Below are 26,091 nucleotides of genomic sequence, written 5' to 3' on the forward strand. Positions count from 1 at the left end.
ACCACAGAACCCTGTTTTCTGCTTGTTTGTGCGGTTTTTTTGTTAGTTTCACCCTTTAACAACCATGGTTCATTTAGTTTCGTCTGAGACAAGAGGGGGATGAAACGTAACAATATGTTTACATGCCATAAATCCACACTTCACTCACACACTACTTTATATTAAATAACTCAGAAAGCCTTGGAGAATCTCAGGGTTTTTTTTCTCCAGGAGGAAATGACATCATGTGGAGCAGGTCATGTGATCTGGAATTAACACACTTCCTTGAGAGGTGTTTCTGTAATGGGTGACTTAGTTGAAAGGGATTTCTCAGACACAATTTATCGTTTTCCATATAAAATTTGATATATTGTCAAAAAAGAAATATCCCAGATAGCAAACTATGGGTGAATCAGTGTTGAATCTATGTTGAGACCTAACGTCGAAATTATACAGAAAGCGCAAGGTTGATAAAATGTTGAGTCAACGTTTGCTTTTCAACCATAAATCACACTTTACCCAGACAGCAAAAGATGTTAAATCAATGTTGAATTAGGGTTAAGAAGGTTGAATTGTGGTTACGGTTGAAGATTGATGGTTGGATCAACGTTGATTCAACAACATTTTGTCAACATTGAAGTTCGTGTTTAAAAGATGCCATTGAATCTACGTTGTATTTTGGTTTAATTAAAATGTTTGACAGGTCAATGTTTAATTAATGTTGAATCTATGTTTGCAAACATGTAATCTATGTAAGCAAACGTTGACTCAACATTTTATCAACCTTGCGCTTTCTGTATAATTTCGACGTTATAATTTCAACTTAGATTCAACACTGATTCACCCATAGTTTGCTATCTGGGATTTGTCCTGGTTATCTCAACTTAACAAAAACAACACAATCAAAACTATTTTTGAATAAACTCATTTTATTATTGTTTCGCTAATTAGAAGATGCTGTTATTAAATTTGGCTGGTTATTTAGTGGACATTTTAGAGATTTCCAGTCATTAGTGATTGTTTGCATAATAAATAATTATGGAATTTCTAAATACATGATCATAATGAACACAAAAGACGAGTTTTTTTCTTTTGATAAAAATGTATGCAAGATACAGCGTCCTCCGTAATTATTGGCACCCCTGGTTAAGATGTGTTCTTTAGCTTCTAATAAATTCATTTTTTCCCCAAAATAATATAGGACAACAGTGAGGGGGGTGGAGAAAACCCAACCTTTAATTCAAGTGCATTTATTCAGTGGGGGAAAACCACACATTAAGAAATAATTCTTTTACATCAAATCATGTGTGCCACAATTATTAACACCCCTGATGTTAATACTTTGTACAACCCTCTTTTGCCAACAAAACAGCACCTAATCTTCTCCTATAATACATTTTTCAACTATTTCCAGTGTGAAAGTATGCTTCTGCAATAACTGAATTTATTTTAAGGCTTTCAACACATCTTAACCAGGGGTGCCAATAATTATGGAGGGTGCTGAATATCCCACGGACTTCAAAAGTCCCTCAAGTATATATTGAGCCGAATAATGCCACAACCTGTGAAAAGAGAGCCACAAAACAAAATATAATATCAGCATCAGTTTGCCCAAAAAAACGTCTTTCACTGAGGTTTTTAACCTTGATATTTAACAGCAGGTTTATAATGGTTTTGCATCATTGTCTTCTAGAAGGACACCGCTCTGACCTTGTCTTTGTCGACCAGCCTGCTGTTACAGATGTCCTCCATTTAGTGGTCTTTTCAAATCTATGGAAACCAAAAAGGCCGCTGCATTCACCTCTTCTCAGTGGCGTCCTCCACTATAAATTGTTGCTTTCATTCTCTGCTGGCCTCATGACTTTGACTCTGGGATGAGGGATGGGATTAAGGGCGCTGACAGAAGCGTCAAATTGATACTGTCTTCTCGCAGTATTTACTACAGTATTACTACAGACAGTGACTGCCAGTGTGGCTGTGGAAGGCAGAGTGAATATGTAGTAGCTGTTTTGGTTGTTTTTTTTTCTTCTATTCTATAATAAGAATGAAGAAACAGACTATTGTTGCCGTACCACTTTTGTATGCACAAATATACCTACAGCTAGAGAGGAGAGGCAACACCCAAACACAGAAAGGAAGAAAAACACACACACACACTCGTACAGAAGCAGATATTCATGCTAACACGACTGCATGTACACAAAAGGCACAGAGGCAAGGCTGTGTGGCTGCACCCCAAACCCCCTTTTATCTGACACTGCATTAAGAATGTATGACTGTGATTTTCATATAATGTGTGTCATATCACAAAGTGGCAGGTTTTCCAATTGTCCAATAATGATCTATTTGCCAATTCAATGCAAGTGAAGAAGAGACGGCAGGCAGACGTAAAATGAATAAAACATTGAATGAAGGGATCGTGACAGTTCCATTTCAATCTCTTTCTCTCTCTCTCTCATGAAGTCTCTAAGAAGACTCGTGTGCAATTGGGGTAAAATCAGTACTTGGACGGTTGCCTGAGTTTGTATGCACATTGCATTTCTCTGTTCTCTTTATCTCACACTAGACGCCTACGATGCACTACTTTCACAAGCAAAGCAAACGTCTTCTCGCATCTGCTCTCTTGTTTGTTAAGATAGTTTACTGGCAATATCCGTGCTGGCTGGTGTACACTGTATCCATGGTTAATTAGCTGATGGCACTGGAGCCCTGAGCTAAATATAAATATGGGAAACAAATGTGACCCTCTTAAGTGCAAACACACTGCACAGTGCAGTAAGTTGGGGGTGTTTGTGTATCTTTAAAATAACTTATCATGTCTTCAACGCAAAAAAAGAAGAAGAAAAAAGTGTGATAGTCTAATTAGAAAAGGGGACAAAAAGAGAGAGCCTACAGGGAAATGAACAGGCATCAGGCAAGAGCACTTTTAAACTTTTTTTTCTTTATTATGCAGGTTTGAAATAAAAGAAGCATTGTGACACAAACTGATGCTGCTGGCAAGGAAAGAAAAGGAGCAGCATCCCAAATGTATAAAATAAAGAAATAATCATTGTTGTGGTCATCATCATTTTTATCAAACCAAAGCAAAGAAACAATAAAATAAGAATAAAAATACACCTCCATTGTAAGAAGCAAAAGAGATCTAATTTCTTTCATAAATAAGAAAAAAAAAAAAAAAACCTGTCAAATGGCTGATGGGTAACTAGCAGAAAAACAATATACTGATAACCATTTAAAATATTTATCATTACTGGCTTTACAAATAAAATAACTACAGTTGGCAGGTTTTTTTGTTGTTTTTTTTACACAATTTAAAATGTTATAGTTTTGTAGCAACTAAAACTGAAATTATGCTACACGTAAGAGATAAAAACGAGATGTCTTTGTCAGCAAAATGCATTTCTGTTAATCACACAAAAGTTAAAAAGATGAGATCAACACAACCAAACACCAACTAGAAACTCATAAGAATCACTGTAATGTGGATGTGATGGCTCCATTCACATATTTCATTACTTCACTTCTGCATGTTGAGGAGACAAAACTGACATTATGGTCAGACAAAATAACAAAAAGGGAAGGGGCGGGCATTTTGAGGCAATATCTTTTTTTTTTCTTTTCCCACCTGCAACATTACATCTCATTTTATCTCACAGCGTTTCTTTCTCTTTTTCTATCTCTTTGCTCTCTATCTCTCACCTGGCTCTTTCCATTTAATGATCTGCAGGACACATATTGTGTATTCAGTTTTAGATTGAACTTTATTGGAAAAAAACACACCAGTGAGCACAGATTTAATGCAAGAACGAGAGTGTGAAATACTCCTCTGAAATCCAGCTGCACAAGGCTGTTAAAATTCACGAGAAAGACTCGACACTCCAACACTGAGACACCCTTGCACACAAGTGTGTGTCCGTGCACATACACACATACGTACTCAACTGCACACATCATGAATGCGGTACATTCTATCGTCCAGACACACACACACACACACACACGCACACTCAAACACACACACAATGACTTACATGTAATATTAAAGAAGAAACAAATCTATCTGGACTTCCAATTCCCAATTTGATCCCATAAAAGTGATATTTACAATCACACTGTGACAGCTCAGTAGACCTCAACAGGTCTTTAATATTAAAAAAAGATTCTTTTTTTGTTTTGTTTCTCTTCCCCACCCAAGCTTTTTGTATTAATTTGCAGGCCCTTAAGCAAAGCTACCATAACATCAAGGCCTGCGTTGAACCTACTAGAAGTTAATATTTCTCTACAGTACAGGGCCCATCGCTTATTGGCAAAGAAAGAATAAAAAAAATAGAGGAACAATTTTTGCAAGCCAGAAATAAATAAAACGACAAACAACAAAAAAGAGGGAGGAAAAAAACACAAAAGGAAAAATGAAGTGATTAAAGAAGAGGAAGAGTATTTTTTTTTTCTTCTCATTCTAATTAAAGCTGGATGGGGTCCCTGAGGGGACTTTGATGGTGACACACAAGAGCGGCGCTCCACAGCCTGTATTCAGAGAGGCCACAGACACCCGGCTCAGGAGGAGGGGAGGGAGGGAGGGAGGCTTTATAAGTGCTTGGCAAATTCAAACAGCAAGAGGACTGCTAATACATTAAGTGGTACAGACAGTAGTCATCTAGTCAAAAAACTCTGGTCACAAATTCTAGAAACTGAGAAAAATAATAATTACATTGACCAAAAAAAGGTGGTGTCTGGGAGGTGGAATGTGTGTGTGTGTGTGTGTGCGCATGTTTATGTATGCGATTGTATGTTAAGTGTGCACTGCATGTAAGTGTGTGCATCAGAAGACGATGGGGATGGAGGAGCAGGGCGTGTGAAGGGAAATGACGGGGATGAGAGTAGACTCCTCGGTGTCGTATTTGTCGACAGAGTATGATCTTCAGTTTTAGGTGAGGTAGAGTGGCTTGTCCCTGCCTATCATGCTGCCACTGGAAACAAAAAAAAAACACAGAAGAGAAGGTTACATTTGCACTGAAACTCTCATGGCCGCAATTCAGTTTTTTCCACCATCTCTCGAACCAAATCCTGTGACTAAAATCAGCATTTTACAGCAGCCGAGTATGAATAGCGCTGCACACTTGCACCGTCTCCCACTGCTGCAGGACTGCACAACATGCCAAACAGTTTAGTACAATAAGAGTGAAAACTTGTGCGAGGAACATCTGTCTTTTACCGCTGTCTGACAAACACATGACAAGCTCTATTATCTCACCATTACCTCTCCAGCTGTCTGGCCCGTCTCACTGGAATGGAGCTGACAATTTTCAACACTTACATTGTGAAAGCAGTGGGAGAGACGTCTGACATGACTATATATACTGATTTTTAAGGAAGTTGTGGCGTCAGATTTCAACTGGAGCGCATGTCTCTGACAAATGCAACTTGAAATTAAGACTGTGGAGACATGTAATCTTAGCACTTTCATATAAATAGATTTCATTTAATGAAACTGTCTCCATTCCAATCTACATTATATGATTTGGTGATTCTGCGTCCACTGACCTGCAGTGGTTGCCACACTCCCGATTGCAGTATTCACTGTCCCAGTCATGGGTTTGAGCCACTCCGGGGCCTGGACCAGGGCCAGGGGCTCCTGGAGATTGGGAGCCCCCAATGCTCTTCTGGTACTCTGACTGGAGGTGAGAAAAACCCTGCAGGAGGAACATTGAGAAAATTAACCCCACGTCTTAAACTACTTCACAGACACCATGTCCCAGTTTTGTTACATCAGTCAATCAAAGTTTATTTGTGTAGCCCTTCACAACAGCTCAAAGGGTGACCAAAGTGCTTCACAGTAAAAAAAACAACAACAAAAAAAAACAACAAGAAAATAACTTAAACAATACAGTAACTTAAAGCAGGACAATCGCACTTGCGCCTCTGGGCAAATTTAGAATAATCCATTACCCTCAGCCTGTTTTTGGACTGTGGGACTTCGTACCTGCTGCCCTGGAGGTGGGGAGTGAAGGGAGGCCTGAAGCCCCATCTGGTGAGAGATGATTGGCTGGGACTGGACCTGCTGCATGCGGATAGGCTGGTTGAGGAGCGAGCTCTGGTGCAGGGAGAGCTGCTGGTGGGGGTGGAGTGGTGGGCTGATCTGGAAGGAGGAAGGGGGAGAGGCACTAATGCTGGGCAGCATCTGCGATTGGCTGAGCGTCTGCGACAGGGTGTGGCGAGGGGCGTGTCCTGCGTAGCTCTGCAGGTCGGTGAGAGGGAAGGCCCGGGCCCCAGGTATGGCGATGACGGCTGTGGGGGGGGTGGCACGCTGTACAGGGGCGGGTTGGCTGGCATCATATGTGGAGAAGCCTGGCTTGTTTGGGCACTTTTTGTCTCCACGGGGTCATTATATGTCTGGAAACGGACAGAAAATGGTTACACTCGTTGCAACAATACCTTCACCCTTAAAGGATGATTCTAGTTAATGGCAGCATAGATCACGCTTTATAGTTCTGTGCACCCATAGCTTCATTGTGTAATGAGGAGTTTTTGTGTGCTCACTTTGAGGTTTTCTTCCAAATGAAGGAGTTTATATCATCTGTCTTGTTTACAACCTGTCTGATTGCCCGACCATTACTATTTCGTGCCCTGTCTGACATTATTGATGCTGGCATGCTCCCAGATCTCAGCAGTTTCTTTGATGAATACAGCGTTACCACGAGCACTACAAACCATGGTCAAAGTCCCAAAAATAACACCCAAAGTGTAATAAGTGGGGTTTATCCTGTTTTAGATCTGTAAGTTTTATAAATTAGCTGTAGTACTTTGGCACTTCTCTTTCCAGAATTAAACAGTGAGTCCACACTGCTCAAAATATTATCTACTCGTATGGGAATGTGCATACACTACCAGTCCAAAGTTTAGACACACCTTCTCATTCAAGGCTTTTTCTTTATTTGTATTTTCTACATTGTATTCTTTTATAGTTTTGATGTCTTCAGTATTAGTCTACAATGTAGAAAATAAACAAAGACAGAATGAGAAGGTGTCCAAACTTTAAACTGGAGTGTGCAATTGTACTTTTTGACAGATACTGTATGATGGTCACCAAATGATAAAACCATCCCATAATTCTTTGCAGCTCCTTTTTCCCACAGAGACGATCCTCTCAGGGGAACTTTTTAAAACAACATGCCAGTGTAGGAAAAGAAAAGGAGCTGCAATCATCTGCAACTTTAAATTCAAGGACGATTATTTCAGCGACTTCATGGAACAAACTAAACGCTGACTCCTCTTCCAAGAAACTTTACTAAAAATGCGGTTGCAAATGGCAGCATGCACTGTATTTAACATGTGTGCACTAATCCCATACTATTTATTCCCTGCAGTGAAGTGCTTATAGTATGTTAAACTATTTGATATGTTTCTGCCTGTGGTCAACATTCTCTTTTTTCTTCTTTGTATTTATTCATTCTTTATGTATTCAATCCATCTTACTCCACTGCCACACCCACATACATTCATACATACATACATGCATACATGTATCCTGCAGCTCTTTCTGCCTCCTTTTCCTTCATGTGAAAAAGGTGTATGTATGAAATGCATCCAGTGTTTCTCATTAACTGTCAGTGGCTGGAGTGATGTGTGGTCGTCTGCTATTTAGTAATGGCTCACAGCCATCCAACTGAATCCCTGAAATAATCAATGGAACGGGATGAACGGATGGATAAAGCAGAGGGACGGGCACATTTGCAGGGTCAAGTGGAAAATGAAATACTGAAGAAATAGTGTGGAGGGGAGAGGGAAAGAGCGAGATGATGGCTTTGATTTGTTGCAGCTTATTTTATTTTAAGTGGGGATTTAAGGATGGTTTATTGCAATAGGTTGGTTTGTGGAACATTATTTATGTCAAAATATAGTCTAAAATTTGTAATTTTTTTTTTTCTTGTACATGGAGTCTTTGCATTCAGCGTTAACACAACAGAAGTGTCCTGACATATAGCTGGTGGCAATCAAACTTTTGTGTTTTTCCTCTCCTCCCAAACAAACTAACACGCGTCACAAAACAAAAAGGCAACAGGTGCACGCTGGAGATGTGAATCCTTCAAATGAGACTCCAATTACCTCCAATTCCACCCACCCCGATTCACTTTGAAAAGACTCCTTCATTGGTAATTTAAAAAAAAACACAAAAAAGGGGGGAAAAAAAAGAGTCGTGTTGAATCATGAGCTCCAGTCCTGCATTCAGATTGGCTGATCCTGAATGAGTGAAGGAGGGCTTGCAGGTTTATTTTTGTCCTTTTTTTTTTTTTTTTTTGTGACTGGCAATCTACCAGCATATAGTATCAATCAAGCCTCTGTATAGGAGCTCTGACATGAATGTCTAATTGCAGCAAAGACAAGAGATGAGAATAGTCTTTTTGGTTGAAAGTATGCCACAGTGAAGGGCCTGATGAATTAACTATTCATGCCTTAATCAAGGTGCTTGTTTTGGGCCCATGAACATGAGAGGAAGTGTGGCGCTGTGCTTTGGGGGTGGGGGAGTGCGAGGGGATGTAGGGAGGGAGGGAGGGTGAGGAGGAGGAGGAGGAGCTTGGTATATGCTAATGCAATTTGGAGTTGTATTTGAAAAACAATGCAGAAAGACAGAAATGAAACGCAGTGCACCAACAGATTGGGGGGGAAAAAAACCCTTTACTGTATTAGCTGCTGTAGAAGCCTCGCAGATGTAAGACAATTTAGTGAAGGGGGGGGGGACGACACACATTATCATTCTATGGGACTTTTACCATGTGGGTGTGTAAAAGCGGGTAGAAATATGTGGGCTAAACTGGAGCAACCTGCATCAAAGTGAGAGCAGTGAGTGTGAGAGAAGCTCAGCTAGCACATTAGCGGCCCGTCGGGGTGGACAGAAACACCAGGAGGACGGCAAATGACAGGTAATGTCCATTTCTACTTACAGGTGCACACTGATGAGCACACTCACACGTAGGCTGTGTGCTATTACTTTCCATTTCTCCCCAGGTTACAAATCGGGTGTGTTCGAGGCCTAATTTTCACAGTTCGCCTCTGAGCACACACACATGCACAAACATACTAACGGCTCTGTGCAGCCAGTGGACCCTTTCCTTAGAGTAAGAGTGAGAGGAATTCTCTGTCTAATTTATCATCCCTTATATCGCCGCTGACCCATGTATATCAAAGACGTGACCCCCGCTGTTACCTTGGAAACCAGACTGGCTCTGTAGGCGGCCAGGGCTTTCAGGTACTCCTTCTTAGCAGCCTCTGTTTTCCTCTTGTAGCTCTGTAGGAGCAAACACAACAACAACAACGACTGATTACACGGTGGTGCCAAAGGCTAAAATGACCCTGCGGTCCACACCGACTGATGTGGATGAGATTTTGGGAGTCATGGTTTGATTGTGTGACCCGGCAGTGTGCTCTCTGATGAAAAACATATCAAATGCATTCACCACACAGCATCGGGTCAAGGAGATTTGGCCCATCTGAATGTTGTTGCCGCATTTGAATCATTTATTCCTTCAAAAAATATCTCAAATGAAAACGGCGAGAAAGCTCGCGCACAATAACAGGAAAATAGGGTTCCAAATTTCATGGAGTCAAATGAGGAGTGAGACGCTGTTTGTCATTTTGTGTACTGCTTTTCAGTCTCCTCCTCTATTAAGGCTGTTGCTCATCTCTTAATCAGAGCTGATGTCCCAGCAAATCATTCAGAATTGGAAGGAAGGGGGGAGAAAAATAATAAAAGAATTCAAAACAGCATTAGCAAAGAGGCAATCTCAACCCTTCTGAATGAACCTCAAATGATGCGTTAAGACAGGGAATTCGAGTTAATGTCATCACATGTCACTCACAGGCTCTTTATAGCTGGCATTGCCTTTTTGATGCACGGAAAGCAAGTCGCAGAAAGTCCACCCTTAAATCGATGAGGAAGACTCAGATCTCGGCTCGTCTCTGGAGCATTTTAATATGAAGGAGAGCAAGTGTTTGTGTGCGAGTGAATGCAGTGGGTAATTACTGATCCTCAGTGAGAGACTGTCTGTGGCTCCGTGGACAGGGTCATTTCTTTCAAAGAGGTGGGGTAGAATAACCATTAAGCATTCATGTGTTGCCAAATGTACATAGGCTGGCAGCCGCTAACACATACAGTCAATAAACAGACATGCACGTAGAACGGCAAACAAACCGGGATGAAGGCGGATACAATCTCTTGCTCAAACAGCTGATGTTTATCCTCTTACTCATCCGTATTTACAATACTATTATTATTTCCCTTCCCTGATATACATTCACATATTTTTAGAAACAAGGCTGGATGAATTAGAAACTCCAAAATACAGGAATAAAACCACACATTTGAATAATCAGCAGAAAAACAACATGACTTACCACTCACCTCTTGCACACTGACAGACCCACAGTGGATTCTTTAATAACCCAAACTACTCCCAACAGCTTTAATTTCAAATTAATTTAACACAGCTAATGATACACCCTACGTCGGATACTTTTAAATAAATTACCATGCCTAAGGATGTCTAATTATTCCAAAGTGAGTGGATTCATTAGCAATTGAAGCCGTCAAAGGCTGCAGGTCAGTATGAATTAAAAATAACAAAGCTGCAAGGGGAGAGCATATGCCTCCATCGTAATCCTGACACAGAGGTGTCCCGCCTGAATTAGCCCATAATTGTACCTTAATGAAATGTTCTTGTTTGATAACCAGTTAATTACAGGAGACAATAACTCTGCACCCTGCTGACACTGAAGGGAGTGATTACCCTACAACCGAAGGACTGAAGCATCGGTGAGACGTGGAGAGAAGAAACAAGCGGAAGTACGAATGGAGGAGAGAGAAGAGGTAAAAAGGAGATCAGTTACTGAAAAAATACTCAAGTGTATGCAAATAGCAGACAAAGATGCTTGAAAAAAAGATGATTATACTTAGACTCATGCTAAAACTGAGCCTACATAAGGAGTTTAATAATAAAACATGCAGTTTAAACAAAGTGACAGTGTTCTTTTCCTTCTATCTTCAACCTTTTACTGGTACACAACTCCAACACACAGACTCAATTAAATAAAGCTAAAGGTCTCCCCTTCTACCTCCCTAAATCCATTATCACTGTTCCTCCCCACTGCTGCAAAAAAAACTGAAAATTGATCTTAATCTTAAACAACAAAAACAAGAAAAATGTTCTTTTGTGTTTCTGGGGCAGCTTTAACATGTTAGTCACCTTGAGGAATAACACAGCCCAAATAACGCATTGATCTCACACTATAAAGCAAAGTCCATTGGGAATTAAAAAACGCTGTATGGCGTGCAAGCTTGGAAAACATCTTAATAAAAAAGAAAATATGAACATAAACATAAATTTTGAAAGGGGGAAAAAAGGGGACTTTGTTCTTCCAAACTCAAGGAGAGGCACTGGAGAATACACAACAATACAAGCAAAGTGGGGGAAAACGCACAATGAAGCTCGACAAAAAGAATCACGAAAAGAACAAAAATCACAACAGTGGAACTTCTAAACATTTCTCCAATAAAACACAGCAATAACAAAAAAAAACCCCGCTGCCTTTAATGTATTTATGTGAATTCCGCTGCATGGTATGTTTGAGGAGTGCTATAGGTAATTGGAAACAGGGGCCATGATCTAGTTAAAACAAAGCTGTGTGTAGGGGAAGGGTTGTGTTTACATTCTGGTGCTCCTGCATGGCTCCAGAGGGTCTGACTGTGGCATTATAGAACACACCTCATCGCTCCTATAGACATGATGTGACGGCCTGTGTTGGAAGAAAAAGGCCATAGCAGCATATACGTCAAGGGGAAGATAGAAATTAAAGCTGTGCGATGAAATGGTTAAAGTATGAGAAGCTGTCATGGAAAGTTTTCATTCCGAACGGATTTCACGGCAGCATTGCCAGTCAGCAGATGTGGATACAGCGCGCCACGATGTACTTTGACGAGTTTATGCCATTGTGAAGAGCAAGGACAGAAATTTTAATGACTTTAATGAGTATTAACGTGCACTCGCAGAATTGGGTCTGCTCTGTAAATACACGGTTATCAAGTTTATCCATTTGTTGTGCTGGAATAAATGACAGTGCTAGTCAGTGAGAATAATTAGAGCAATCACAGTGTTATTGCCCCGACGGGCTACTACATTTCATTCCATAATGACATCATTACCTCAAGTTAATTATGTGTCTTGCGAGGTGACACGTTTGATTAAACACATGAATGCACAAACAAATCAAAAAATTAGCTGTGGAATGGCACCCTAAATGGGAGGATTTTTAATGGTGGAATTGTCATTTTGCTGGTTCGCCTCTGTTCCCAGGTACAACTGTGAAGGACAAATGCATTTAGGATGAGACACACAGAGAGAGAGAGAGAGGGAGAGAGTTGCCTGTACGGTGCAAAATCTGAGGTGAAAAAGAAGCCAGGACGCAAAGGGTTAAGAAGCACAAACAATAACATTTCAGGAGCAGATGTCCTTGAGGCAAAACCAAGGACAAGGCAATTGCTAATCTTGTATTCCCAGCATGATCAAATCACCAGGCAACAGATATAAATAAAAGGACAGGAAATGAGGAATTCACATTCAACGGTGTCAGCGGCGAAATGAAGATTCATGGTGAAGAGCCGCGGTGAAGGCGGCAAAAATTAACTGCAAATAAAAGGGACAGACGGCCTCCAAAGTCCAGCGTATAAAGTAGGTTTGGTGGGAGAAAAACACACACGCGCTAGATAGGGTCTAGTAGATGGTGGCTGGGGCGAATGGGCTGCACTTTGTCATGGAGACAGGTGCTTTTATTTGACACCCAACAGGCTGCGCCCTGACTGGATATTCTAAAAATATGAGTCTGCGCATGATCATCAGACTGTCTCGTTTTCCATTCATTTCACACAGTCATTTGTTACTGCAAACGCACACAGAAACCCCCTTTTGACTTTGTCTGTTGGTCTGAATGCTAAAATGAAATAGAAAATGTGCTGGACGGGGATGCTCTAAACTGCAGTAAATGTTAATGAAGTTTCATATTCACAGGTCAGGCTGTAAGAAAATGAAAGCGACTCCTGAGAATATTCAGGTAAATAGATCTACACAGATAATGGTTCAAATGCACTGCAATAAGACATGAAGCCGTACCGTTGGCACATGTCTAATACACAAATACTCATATAAAAGAAGAATTTAAGGCATTCAATACATGACTCTGACTTCTTAAAACAAGTATGCTATGTGCAAGAGGACAGCTATTTAATTTAGAATGGAAATGGTGACTTCATGAGTAAAAATGATGATTGTTTTCCAGTTTCAGCAAACAAATTTTTATGCGATCACATATAAAGCTCCATTTAGAGAAGGTGGAGACCAAATGTAGAGCTAAAATATAGACTGTATATATAGTGGACGTAGCATCTGGCTCCAGAATTGAAGCCCACCCGGAAGTGTCAAAAACTTGCAATATCACGCCGTCCGCTAGGGTTGGCTCCAAAAAGCTTTTGCTCCATAGACCTCAATTCATTTTTGGAAAAAATCTAATTTGATAGACTGATTTTCTACAGCTCAGGATTTTTTTCCCGTTAGTTTTCATGGTCAAAATGAGAGATCAGGTGGCCGATCTTAAAATAAATCAATACTGAATTTTAAATAAATCGTTAAAGTTGGCGGAGCCAGGGGGCGTGGCTATACTTGATAGACAGCAACAGAAGCCTCTGCGGTAAAATGTGGGAGGGGGTTAGGGAGTCCTCAGCCAATCGTGCTCCGAGTTGCTCTCCAGTCCAGTCTGTTTGATGACGCTTTTTACGTCACTGGCTCCAAAAAATGCAAAACGCGACCAGGAAGTAGCAAAATCCGGGCTTCATTTTCTCGGCGTTGAAACCAACGGGTGACGTCACGGTTAGTTTACGCCTGAGCTAAAAGGGGAGTAAATATTCAATTTAGATATGCCAGGTGGCCGGAAAAAAGACTCAAAAATGAATGTTAATGATGTTTCATAGTGACTGGATGTACACTACCGCTCAAAATTTTGGGGTCACTTAGAAGTGTCCTTATTTTTGAAAGAAAAGCATTTTTTTTTTCAATGAAGACTTATCACAAATACAATCTAGACGTTAATGTGGTAAATGACTATTCTAGCTGAAATTTTAATGGAATATCTCCATAGGGGTACAGAGGAACATTTCCAGCAACCATCACTCCTGTGTTCTAATGCTACATTGTGGTAGCTAATGGTGTTGAAAGGCTCATTGATGATTAGAAAACCGTTGTGCAGTTATGTTAGCACATGGATAAAAGTGGGAGCTTTCATGGAGAACATGAAATTGTCTGGGTGACCCCAAACTTTTAAACAGCAACGTGTAACAAGTACCTTTTTTCAAGCAAGTTCACTTGGATGATGATGTCAGATTTAGCTTGTTTCCTCTGTACTCAAATAACCGAAAGAATTGTTATTGCAGGTTAAACATTTTCCCTTAGTATCAATCTACCTGTTTCTGCTCCTCTCCCAGTCCGTCCCACATGGAGGCTACTATTTTGGATACGTCTCCAAAAGTGGCGTTGGGATTCTGTCCTTTAATGGCTGCCTGGGTGTCTCTGAAGAACAAGGCGTAGGCCGACACGGGCTTCGTAGGCTCATTCGGATCCTTCTTCTTCTTCTTTTTTGGGGCTTGGGCTTGGGCTTCATCATCTCCGAAGACGGCCGTTTCTCACCCGTGATCTGGAAGACCATCAGTGGCACAGAAAAAAACACAAAGCAGCTTATTGACACTGAAACTGGCTCTAGCAATTCAACTTGAATGGGAAAAAATAGACACCCATAGAATGAATAATTGCATCTGTGATGAATGCTTATAACATCGGGTCCAGGTGAAGCATGTAAACTTCATTAAATCCATAATTCAATTTCTCTGTTCAATACCCAGCGTTTGAATATTGCAGCAATGTTTCATTGACAGTAACCGTTTTACCCTGGCACTGGTTGGCAGCCGCTTTTTCCTGCCTTACTTTGTCAAAAAAAACATCTGTTAGTTGAATTTATCAAACCTTTTCAAATCTTTATTTTGCAGTTGTTCAGCAAGTCATAAATTCTGACTTTTCATGCTAGGGGTGAAAGGAATTTTAAATCGCCTGCTGTATCTGCTCTGGCTTTGATGTGGTCTCAGAATGAATTGGAGAGAGCAAATGGAATTACTTACTGATAGGAGAGATGGTAATCATTTTTATTCACACACACAGTGAGAAGCACAGCAGAGATGTATAGCCAGGGAAATATATTTTTTTAAACTAAAGGATCCCTTTCTTGTTATACTGTATCACTGCGAGCTAGCAGTTAAATACACAGATGAATCTGAAACAGTGTGCAAGTGGCAGATTCAATTATACACTCATTCACATTCCCCTGACAGAAATGAAGCAAATCCACAGAGACATTGGTTGGTGGGCAATTTATGAAAGCAGTTTTACGGATTTACATAAACCAAATGAATGTAAACAAGTATCCTTCTCCTCTCATTTAAATGAATGAGTGATTTAAATGAGGGAGTGGTAGCTTCAGAGCCAGAGTGTAACTGAGAACACGGTGAACCGGCGGTGAAGCAGGGCAGGAATGGCAACAAATCATGCTGGTGTTGTTGATGGTCAAAGCAATTAAAACATTTTTTTGACATTTGTACATAAACTGAGGTTTGTTCACTACAGAGGGGAAAAAAGGAAAAAGGTTTTGTGTCGGGTCCTGTGGGTTTAAGAGTTAGCCAGCAAATGTACAAACATGCCACGGTGGTAATGGATTGCCAGCTATTCACGAATGTGTAACTGGAAAAGAAATCTTTTTCTGAGGGTGAAATTATGTCTCACAAAAAGAAGATTGGGTTGCTTTTAAGTGAGAACCAGATTTTGAACTCTTTCTAAATGTCACTTTTGATTTAAATGGACTGCGCTGCAAAGAAAAAAGAAGAAAAATGAAGAAATCACATCAAATCAAGCTGGCTTCTGCATTTGTTAAATCTAAATATCTCAAATGTACTTTCTTTCTCGAGATGTGACGGCACGCTGCGCCACACCGTTACAGACACAAAGAAATATAGCTCTACCTCCAAATCCAGCAAAACTCTATAACCATGCCTGAGACTTCCAAGCAGCCATAATAAAAGAAGTATCCCTCTGAAAACACTGCAGTTAGCATGGGAACCATCTCTGAGAAGCACAGCCAAGCCCCTATGCCTCCATTTCTACTACTACAAGCCAGAGAAGCCACATCAGTACCTTCGAATGAGGATCAGTCTCCTCTTCCTGATTGGAGCTTGAAGGGGAGGGTGTGGCGGATTTACTCCCGGGAGGTGAGGGGGAGCCGTGAGGCAGTGCGCTCCGGCTGACCTGAGGGTTTAGCTGGGACAGTGCACTCATGGGGTTGGGCAGTATCGGAGGTGAGCTGTTTATCAGGGGGTGGTTATGGGCGGCGGTGTCATAATGAGCGCCGTCAGGGTGCTGGTGATGGTGTTGTTGGTGGTGGTGGTGCATAGCCATCTCCTGCATCTGGGGTGAGAGAAGAACACCAGCTTTACTATCTTCTCCTCTACTCAGAATACTCAAAGTTTGCCAATTAGCCAAATATGCAAAAATTTCAGAGTAGGAGATGACATTTTTTTTAATTTAAGAAAACTTGTATGTGTGTTGGATAGGATGTAAATAACGCAAAAAAACTGTGAGAAGTTGTAGCGAGGGAAATGTTTGTTGGAAGAAACATGACAGACCAAAAAGAAAATGTCTTGCAGGTTCAAACTCGTACTTTGTTCTGCCAACTTCAACACTGACCTTCACACAGGGACCGATACGGAGAAATAGACACTCAATCAGATAAACATCTACACTCAAACCAGCCAATTCAACTCACCCCTCCACTGACAACATCCACTATTAACGAACCAGACTAGATGAACGCAAATGTGGCATTTTGGTTTGGTTTATTGCATGTTGCCATTTTTGAGCGTTAGTGGAGCCAGAAAACACTTTCAATGAGGTTCTGGGAGGGGCCTGATGATAAACAAGAAAGCAGCAGTCGCAAAAAGAAAGAGCACAGTTAGAGAAGTGAAATCAGCTACTGGGAACTTAAAGAGGCCATGAATAATGTTCTCACAGTCGATCACATGACTAATATGAAAACAAGGTTATTGCAGGGATGAGGGTTTGGCATCTTTACGTTCGGTGTTTCGGTTTAGCCGCAGCAGGAAGCTGAGCTTAGGGAAACTGCTCTAAAACAGCTGTACACCACCTACTCTGCACCAAATGACAGACCTACACAGCTAGCTAGTAGCTGCATGCTACTGCTACACTTCAGAATTTAATGTACATCAGACGTAAATGACGAGAAAAGCTAAAATGATGGCGGACATGGCAACATGACAACATTGTCTGCTAGATGAGAAGATGGAGCAGGTTTACCATAAAAAGAGACGATATGTCAGTGTTGTGTTCTGTTGGTTTTACTAGTTTATAACAAGTTTGTCTATGAACAAAATCTACCGAACAGTTTATTAAAGTTTCTTTTCCAGTTCAAGACATGGTTTTAGACGCCTACAAGCCATATGGGAGCTGTCTCCCAAACCAGTTTTGCATCATTGTAACATTCAGCCATGTCACACACAGGACAAGTTTCCATCCATCCATTATCTATACACCTCATTATCTTCATTAGGGTCACAAGGGGGCTGTAGTCTATCCCAGCTGACTTAAGGCAAGGGCAGGGGACACCCTCAGCAGTCTATCACAGGGCTACATATACAGACAATCATACTTGCCTTCACACCTACGAACAATTTAGAGTTACCAATTAACCTCAGCATATTTCTGTACTGCGGAAGGAAGCCGGAGAACCTGGACAGAACCCACGCATGCACAGGTAGAACATGCAAACTCTATGCAGAAAGATCCCAGTAAGGCCAGGAGGTGAACGGGCGATCTTTCAGCTGCAAAGCAAAAGCGCTAACCAAACAGTGACTTTGCAGCCAGGACAAGTTTATTTTTAAAAAATAGATAATTTTTCAATGAGGCTCTCTTTTACAGTTAAAGGTACAATCTATGAATTTTATTGACTTCTGATGACTTCTGTGGGCAACAATTGCAGCCCCTCCAAGGTCTCTGAGACACGGCGGCCTGTTTGATGGCGGACATAGACTTTAAGTTCCTGCTTCTGAAAATTCATTTTAGAGAAGCCAAGATCTGAGCACCTGCTAAAGCAATCGTTGAGTAAACGGTATCGATCAACCCCCTGCAGATACATTATATCCACTGCAAGCTAAAAATGAGAAAAATCGCACTAAAACCAAGTTAAACAACACCTTTTGCAGCACAAATGGAAAGAAAAGCGGTGCTCACAGCTGGACGTACATGTAGAACACCCTTCAGTGATTACTAAGTCAGACTCTCAGAAAGTTCCACTCTTAGCCATTTTAAAAGATCTTCAATAATAACTACATCAAAAGCTTTTCTTCAAGATTCAACAGGACAGAACATGAGCACGGAGCAAAGGATGCTTTTAATGCAGGCATAAATGGGAATGTTTGGCAATTTACAGATCAGAAAGTGATGAACTAGCATTTGTTAGCTCTTTTAAACATTTATGAGTTAAATAATACATTACACATTAGTGCAGCGCTAAAAAGATCAAATTGAAAGGGCCCGAGCATATGAGGTCTTGATAAACACGAGCAGAGGTTCAGAGATGAAGGCTCTGCTCTCTAATCATAATTGGTCCCAGTAGATTGCTCGAATAAAAATGCACAACAAAGTAATGTTGTGCGAGGATCTGGCCTGCTTTGAAAACTCATAATATTCACACGACATTAGATTCTGTGTTTGCCTCAGCAGCTGCTCACAAAAGCCAGCCGTGAACAAAGACATTCCTTTTGCATTTCAAATAACCGAGCTCTAACCTCCCCCCATCCACGGCAATCTCCAACTTCCAATCATAATTCAAAACACCATCGCTACACTTCTTAAAACATGAGGAAATGGCTTCAGCAAAATAAGTAGTTAGACAAAAAAAAAAAGGAGGAAGAAAGAAGGAGCAAAAGAAGGAAATAGAAATCCATTAATTTTCCATTTTCCATGGACTTACTCTTTAAGGGTCCTCACAAACCAAGAAGCATTGAAAAACCAATTAATCAAACATGAATGGCCTATCATAGCTATAGCAGATGCATTTCCATAGCAACAGCCTCCAGGCAAAATTGTCACCCTTTAATCTGAGTCACACCATGTTTAATATAAACAAGAAGGAGACATGCAGAGCAGAGGAGTTCATTGGGGGGGAAGGCACCATGGCATCGTGGATACTTGGTGTCAGCCTCATAAGAGCAGAGACAGAAAAAAAAAGGTCGCTCATGCTTTACAGACATACATAAATCTACATTTATATTCCTAGTGGAGGAAAACCATATTTTTTGAGATTGTGGTAGCGTTCACTCCAGATATGAGTCAATATCACGTTTTTAGCAACAACTGTTTTGTTTTTTTCATATGTAATTCTTCAAATGTACTTTCATATTTCATTTAATTCCATTTTCATTAGAGCTGCATTGTCAAAAAACACAGAAGCATCAAAACTGGCTCGTGCTAAGACCGCACAAGATGAATTATTTAAGCATGAAAGTGTCCTATTCCTAAAAAAAGTCTGCATTACTATATGACAGTTGCTAAAACTAGCCTCATACTGTCAAAGAGACTTGTGCACACTGCTCAGAACTCCCCCACTGTGATAATTTACTTCTAATAGTCAATTCCTGTGTCCTTTCTGAAAATGTCTCTGAGTGCTTTTAGTTGGTGCTTTCACCTGAGTGAGACACAAAGAGCAAGAAGTTATCACATAGCGCCATCAAGCCCGAGCTAAATAAAGCTAGTGGCAGACGGCTGTACAAATATTATGAAAGAATCTGACAAAGGTTGCCGGTTGCCATAGGTACTGTATGCTAATTCCTAATGGTATCATCCAAATGGCTAGCCGAAAGAAGTGGGAGTGCACAGTGAGTAGCAGGATTTAGTTGGTCAGTGGTCTCTGCCGTTAGCATGCAACACATGGACACTTCATATAAATGGCAAGCCTGAAATACTGACTTCTTTTCCTGACATATGTCTTATTGTGGTATCATTTTGAGCGGGGCAAATCGGACAGAACTGTAACTAATAGATGGTGAATCATTTTGGAAACTTTGTTCATTATCATTCTGCTTTTAATTTGCTACGTTTCATGGCTGATGTTTATATTTAGAATATTAATAAAGTGGGATTCTATGTTCTCTTGATGGATTAACCTCCTGAAATTTAGCTGTTTGTTGCAAAGCCCCAGGACATCACAAGTCCATCATAAAGACTGGAAGGAGAGTAAGAGGGAAGGAAAGAGGTCACTGGAGCAGAGAGCCAGACAGAAAGAGAAAACGGAGGGGGAAAAAAAAGAACTCAAAGTAGAAGAGGAAAAAAACCAAAACACGTGACCTAAGGAGTAAAATCCATCCCCAAAGTTAGCGAGGGGACAGTTAGATATTGCTTTTCGGTGATGAGCAGCCAGGCAGACCTAAACTGTGATGTAAAGCCAGGAAACTCGGTGTGAACGTGTTCCTCTGCCATCGTTACGCCTGTCGTGTTTGTATTCACATCTTGTACATCATAGTCAAATGGGAGTCAAATAACAAAGGCTTTCCAATTATGTGTAGCACATTGTGTGCGAGATGGAATATCACAAAGCCATTGTTCCCTTGCTCCTGCTGACCTTACCTTTGAAATGGTTTCACGGCCGCTCCAATTGCCTGCACCATTTGATTTAGCTAAGGGGATTTGACCACCAGCACAGAGATGAGAGAAGGGGAGAAGAGAGCTCTACACACAGCTACAAGGAGAAAGAGGAGAGACTCACACCAGAGGAGGGTAAAACGGCTAACCTTGCTCTGTCCTTATGATGATTATACCAGAGTGGCATCTGTTTCATCATTTAAATAAGCTACTTGATTGCTATGCAGGTTTTTTATTGCACAGGCATCATAATAAACCAGTCTGGATGCTACACAATCAATAAATGTTGTGGTCATGCTTAACTTGTTAGCTTCACCTGAAATAAATCTTCTCAGTTTGTACTTTCAGTGGAGCCAAGTCACTTTTTGTTACTTTAAAATGTGTAAAATGGGACATTTCGTTCTGACAATGCTGCACAGTATCTGTCCGATTGGGGATTTTAAAGAAACGCCACCTGCGGATTCGTTTTAATCAGCATTATCAAACGCCTTCTAAATGCCGTCCTGCCTCGTCTGAACGAAGCGTGATCAATGCCTCTGCGAGTCCTGAGACTTTCCTCTCCTCACTCCCTGCTTGACTGGAGCCATCTTGTTTAGAGTGATGGCTCACTCACACAGGTTCACGGCTGCTATTGTAAAATCAGCCAGCGTTTAATTGAAACAAATGACTATAATAATAGAACATTATCCCTGCAGGCGCCCAGCCATGACAGCTTTAATTAGAGGCGCGTTCGAGACTGATCCTTCAAAAGCACAGCCGCCGCGCAACAAGGTGGTAAACACGCCTTTAGGTGGGGAGCCAACCCTGGGTCTCGCAGCCCTCAAAGCTACTTCTCATTCACCCTCAGGGCAAAGCGCTAACAACTCTGTTCCTCAAAGAGCCTCCGAGCCTCCCATCCCCTCCCGCCTCCTCCTCGCTCTCTCTCTCTCTCCTCCCCTCTGTCTCTCCCTCTTTTCTCTCTCCCTTCATCCACGTCTTTGGTTTATCAAGCTTATATATACCCAGGAGGGTCATTTACACAAGCTGAGGAGAATTAATAAGAGAGTGGATTCATGAATCATATGCTACTTAAGTATGAAAGCAAAGGAAAAACGCTGCATCTGCCTTCTTGTGACATCAGACAGATGCTAAGTGAGGAGATATGATGGGCAGCGGATGCTCACAAAAAGAGAAACACGAGCGTTTTTAAGGATTTGTTGGCGCTTAATTGGCTGCATCTTTTTAAAAGTATTTTTATTTCATTTGATACAATAAGGCAAGGTGACTTTGATATAAATGCAATCTGATGCTCTGCTCCAGGTGTACTACCAGCCAACTGTATTTAGCAACACACTATTAAAACCTCATTTTTTTTATTATCTTGGCAGTCGCTGCATGTTGCCAAAACAAGACACTCTAAGGTCACTTTCAATCCTTCCAATTACATGCGAGTGAAAAGGCGAAAAAAAAAAATCAAATAAAATACTTGCTCTTGCACCTCCTGCGCCGAACCGCGATCGTGTAATTAAACTGGCAGGAAAAACAGCAATACCTCATAAACTAGCAGTACAAGGAAATAATTGTGGGTTTCAACGCAAACTTTACAAGAGAAAGAAAGCAATTTATTCCGAGGACGTCTTAAGTAGCCACACTGTTGAAATGCACTTCGCTTCTATATCTCTCAAAGCCAAGAACAGTCCACACCAACACATTTGATATTTTCATAAAATACAGGAATGGCTTTTAAGTCGTGCCATAAAGATAAAGTTTAAAACAGCAAAACTGAAGTGAAGTCATGAGAAAACGCAAAAAGGAAGAGATCAACTTTTATGTTGTTGTCCCTTTGGGTGGATATTGTATTTTTCTCACAGTAATTTTTATAATAATCATAAAAGAAAGTACAACTGTAAGCACTTGCAAAGGCGCTGACGTTTCCGGCTGCGATTGACTGTCGGCTTGAAAAGTACAGTACCACCCTGAACGTTTCTACAGCGAATCTGCAGCGGCAACAAGGCAGTGGTTGATTTGCAGATAGTAATGTCATGATGTCCCCCTCGGCACCATCCTCCATGTTCCTCATTACTGCTAATGTTAGAACCTCCTTTGCTTTTATTTTCTCCCTGTCTATTCCTCTCCATTTTTCTCCCCACCCCATCCAGTTCTCTTTCTTGTTCCTCGGTCTTTTCTTATTCTCTCTCTCTCTCTTGTTCTGTCTCTTTCTCCTCTTCTCTTGCTCCCTCTCAGCCCGGGCGTGTCTCTGAGCTCACCTCACAAAGCACAGCGTCAGAGAATCAGAGCCTTGCCTGACATGACATGTAGGAGACGGTTGTGAGGAGCGGCAGGGACAACACTCTTGACAGCAGAAGGCAAGGCTCCTCTGCTCCCACTAATGAGACTCCTGACTGCCGTGTCAAACGCACTTTGTGTGTGTGTGTGTGTGTGTGTGTGTGTGTGTGTGTGTGTGTGGATGCGCCCATGCTTGCACAACAACAAGAACATGCAGAAATAATGAACACAAAAACAACAAAGAGCACAGAAATGTTAAGAAAAAGCACATACAGCATTGCCTGCGCCATGCGAGCGGAGGTCACGCCAAGGTTATTTAAATGCGCGCAAAATCCGAAGAGGCCATCTTCACCTTATTCTCGAGGTTTGAAGTATCTTCAGACTAGTTTTTACCAACTGTGATCACACGGTTCAATGTGAGTGCAAAAAATACACACGATTTCAAGAGGAATAATGTTCCCACAAATCAAAAAAAAACTGGTCCAGGACGACTCCGAACACCAAAGTGGATGGTCAGTTAAAACCTTTAGCAAAGACAACTCAGAATACACTTCTGGTAATGGGGATCGGTCTTAATGAGAGCTAATTTCTGCACAGATGCCATACTTGGTGACATTTTGGCCCATATTTTCCCTCTATTTCAATACTGCAAGCTGTGCCAACATTTCATAGTTTGTGTCGACAGGATCGAAGAAGGCTGCTGCCCCTGAACGCAGCCTGCATCTCAGATCTCTCCATCTATGAACTGTATTATGTCAATACAAGTGTTTTAATCACCCCGGCTCGAACCACTCCTGCACATTAACAGACAGAGGGGCGGTGATGTGAAGCTGGTGACGGGAGGCGTCCCAGAGTGAGATGACACGGGATGGCTCTCCACTGCCACCAGGGCTGAATATTCCTGGTGGTGAAAGCAGAATGAGCTGATGGATGGTTGAGATAGGGCACAGTGCAATATGGACACGATTTCATGGCATGATAAATCTCAGCAGGGGCACGTGGCTAAGTGTAATATGAAATCCCTTATCTTTGTATCTGCTTCATAACACCTGCTATCTGCCGCAGCTGAATCTGCGTTTGTTTCTTTAGCTTCTGTTCTTTGCTTGAATGGCACCCGGTGATCGCATCTACAGTATGGAGGAGGACGCTGACAACATGCGTGTGATAACACATATTTTACTCAGTTGTTTTTGAAATATGAGGTGATGAATTATCTAAATTGAAAATTGTCACTGTGGAGGTCCTCTTCTATTACCGGTGATCACGGTGATAAGCAGTGTTATTAGAAGAGCTTTTGCGTAGCGCTCCATAGGAGCTGGCCTGTGTTTGTGCAAAACAAGTTTAAATTACACCTGCAATATAAATGAAATGCAATTTGTCCCACACAACTGATCCTTTTAAATTTCGGTGCTGGTGTTATTTAACACCATCTCTTTAGAATTTTTGATTAAAACAAAAGAAATGAAGTCGGCACCTTATCCTCTGATTAGCTTAATCTGGTAGGTTAATTGACTTTATCAGGGAGGAGAGAAAAGATGAGCTGCCATTCCAGCCTGCAATAAAAATCCCTCCAAAATGGTGAAATTGGAAAATAACCTATATTTCTTTTAAGATATTTCTTAATATACAACTACAGTTTCATATCACATTGCCAGAGAAATAAGGCACTTTCTCCCAGGAGATGAGAAAAGAATTGAATTTTTCCTTATCGGTCATCTATTTTTCCACAGAATGCTATTACTTGCTGCCTGCCGTTGCTAAGCAACAGGAAATATTAATAGGACCTTTTATTAGCTAGGCTTTACCAGTGGAGTACTAAAATGAGGAAGTGGAAAACATGAATGTGTTACATAAATCTTTGAACCTTTCAGGGTTTGCACAAGTCTCTGTTTGTCCGGTGATTTATGGCTGTGATGGTTCATTTATGGGACAGGGAGGTGTGAAATGCCAAAATGGAACATTAGCCTAAGGGACAATTTGAAAATAAATAATCACAAAAAAAAGTGCAAAAAAAAAAAAGGGAAGCAGTTTAAAGAACAGCCTTCCCTCGTCTTGTATATTTCAAGAGGCCATCAAACAAGCAAGTGATTTTTGTTCCACTGCAGGCATTGATCATTCAGAATCATCTATGCCTGAATCAACATTGGAATAACTAATATAAGTCCCATTCTATCACTGGGCTTGTTGAACTGTGGTGAAAAGCGACAGACATTCCATCATTTTCTGCAGACGCTCTAATCCCTTTAAAAAATGACTAAAAATGAAGGTCTTTCAAAGGAGAAATAGGTTTTCATCATCTGAATAAAAAGTGTAGAATAAAGCAAAGCCTCAAAGAGCAGAAAGTCTTTAAAGGCAGAAGTAAGACAATTTTAAAATCCTTATTGGGAAAGTCTAAACACATTTAATTACAGCATGCCTGAAAAGTCATTTGATTGCAGGTTGGTTGACATATTCATTCTTTAAACTTAAAATTAGGGCCGGGATTTTCTCTACAAATGCATCACCGTATCTCTAATCCACCTTTTCCTGTTCCGTGTTTATACAAAAGCCAGCAGGTGTACAGTATGCGATAATAGGTTTGCTGAGACCTTCCATCAGAGACAGAACACATTAAAACACACCTCTGCTCTCTTATCATTAATTCATCCCAGCTTGTCTGTGACAAGTTCAGTTGACATTGCAGCTCATATTTCATTCACACAGGCTTGGAGAGCGAGCACCTGCCAGCAGCACTTAATACCTTGTGAGGAAAAATAAAGAAAGAAAAGAAAACAAGGCTTCCACCCAACTTAACATGACAATCGGGGTGGGATTAATACTTGATAATTAACCTCAACAACTAAAGATAAAGCGCTCGTGAGGAAATTCTCACATTCAAACGTTGCAACAAAAGAAATTAGAAAGACGAATTTGAATATGAATGTGGCAGGCAGATCTTTAGGGTGCCTCATTACAAACGAACTGACCCTCATTCAAGCAGATTCGCTTCTTGTATTCTGGAAAAATAACAAATGAGATAATACCTGGGTGTTTGATGGAGCTAAGGCGGCTGGCT

The 26,091-nt window shown here is 41.0% G+C and overlaps 1 protein-coding gene across 1 annotated transcript in view; it reads right to left on the reverse strand.

Annotated features, from left to right (window-relative positions):
- Window positions 1-2,900: 2,900 nt before the first annotated feature.
- The window catches only part of tox2 (TOX high mobility group box family member 2), a 93,465-nt gene continuing 70,274 nt past the window's right edge, over window positions 2,901-26,091 (reverse strand). The window contains 8 exon segments of the mRNA XM_022200989.2: window positions 2,901-4,946; window positions 5,521-5,669; window positions 5,960-6,237; window positions 6,240-6,369; window positions 9,182-9,262; window positions 14,480-14,655; window positions 14,658-14,709; window positions 16,254-16,523. Of these exon segments, the coding sequence (XP_022056681.2) occupies window positions 4,904-4,946; window positions 5,521-5,669; window positions 5,960-6,237; window positions 6,240-6,369; window positions 9,182-9,262; window positions 14,480-14,655; window positions 14,658-14,709; window positions 16,254-16,523 (1,179 nt within the window). The 3' untranslated portion in view covers window positions 2,901-4,903.

The sequence above is a fragment of the Acanthochromis polyacanthus genome, chromosome 5 (assembly GCF_021347895.1).
Source record: "Acanthochromis polyacanthus isolate Apoly-LR-REF ecotype Palm Island chromosome 5, KAUST_Apoly_ChrSc, whole genome shotgun sequence".
Lineage (NCBI taxonomy): Eukaryota > Metazoa > Chordata > Actinopteri > Pomacentridae > Acanthochromis > Acanthochromis polyacanthus.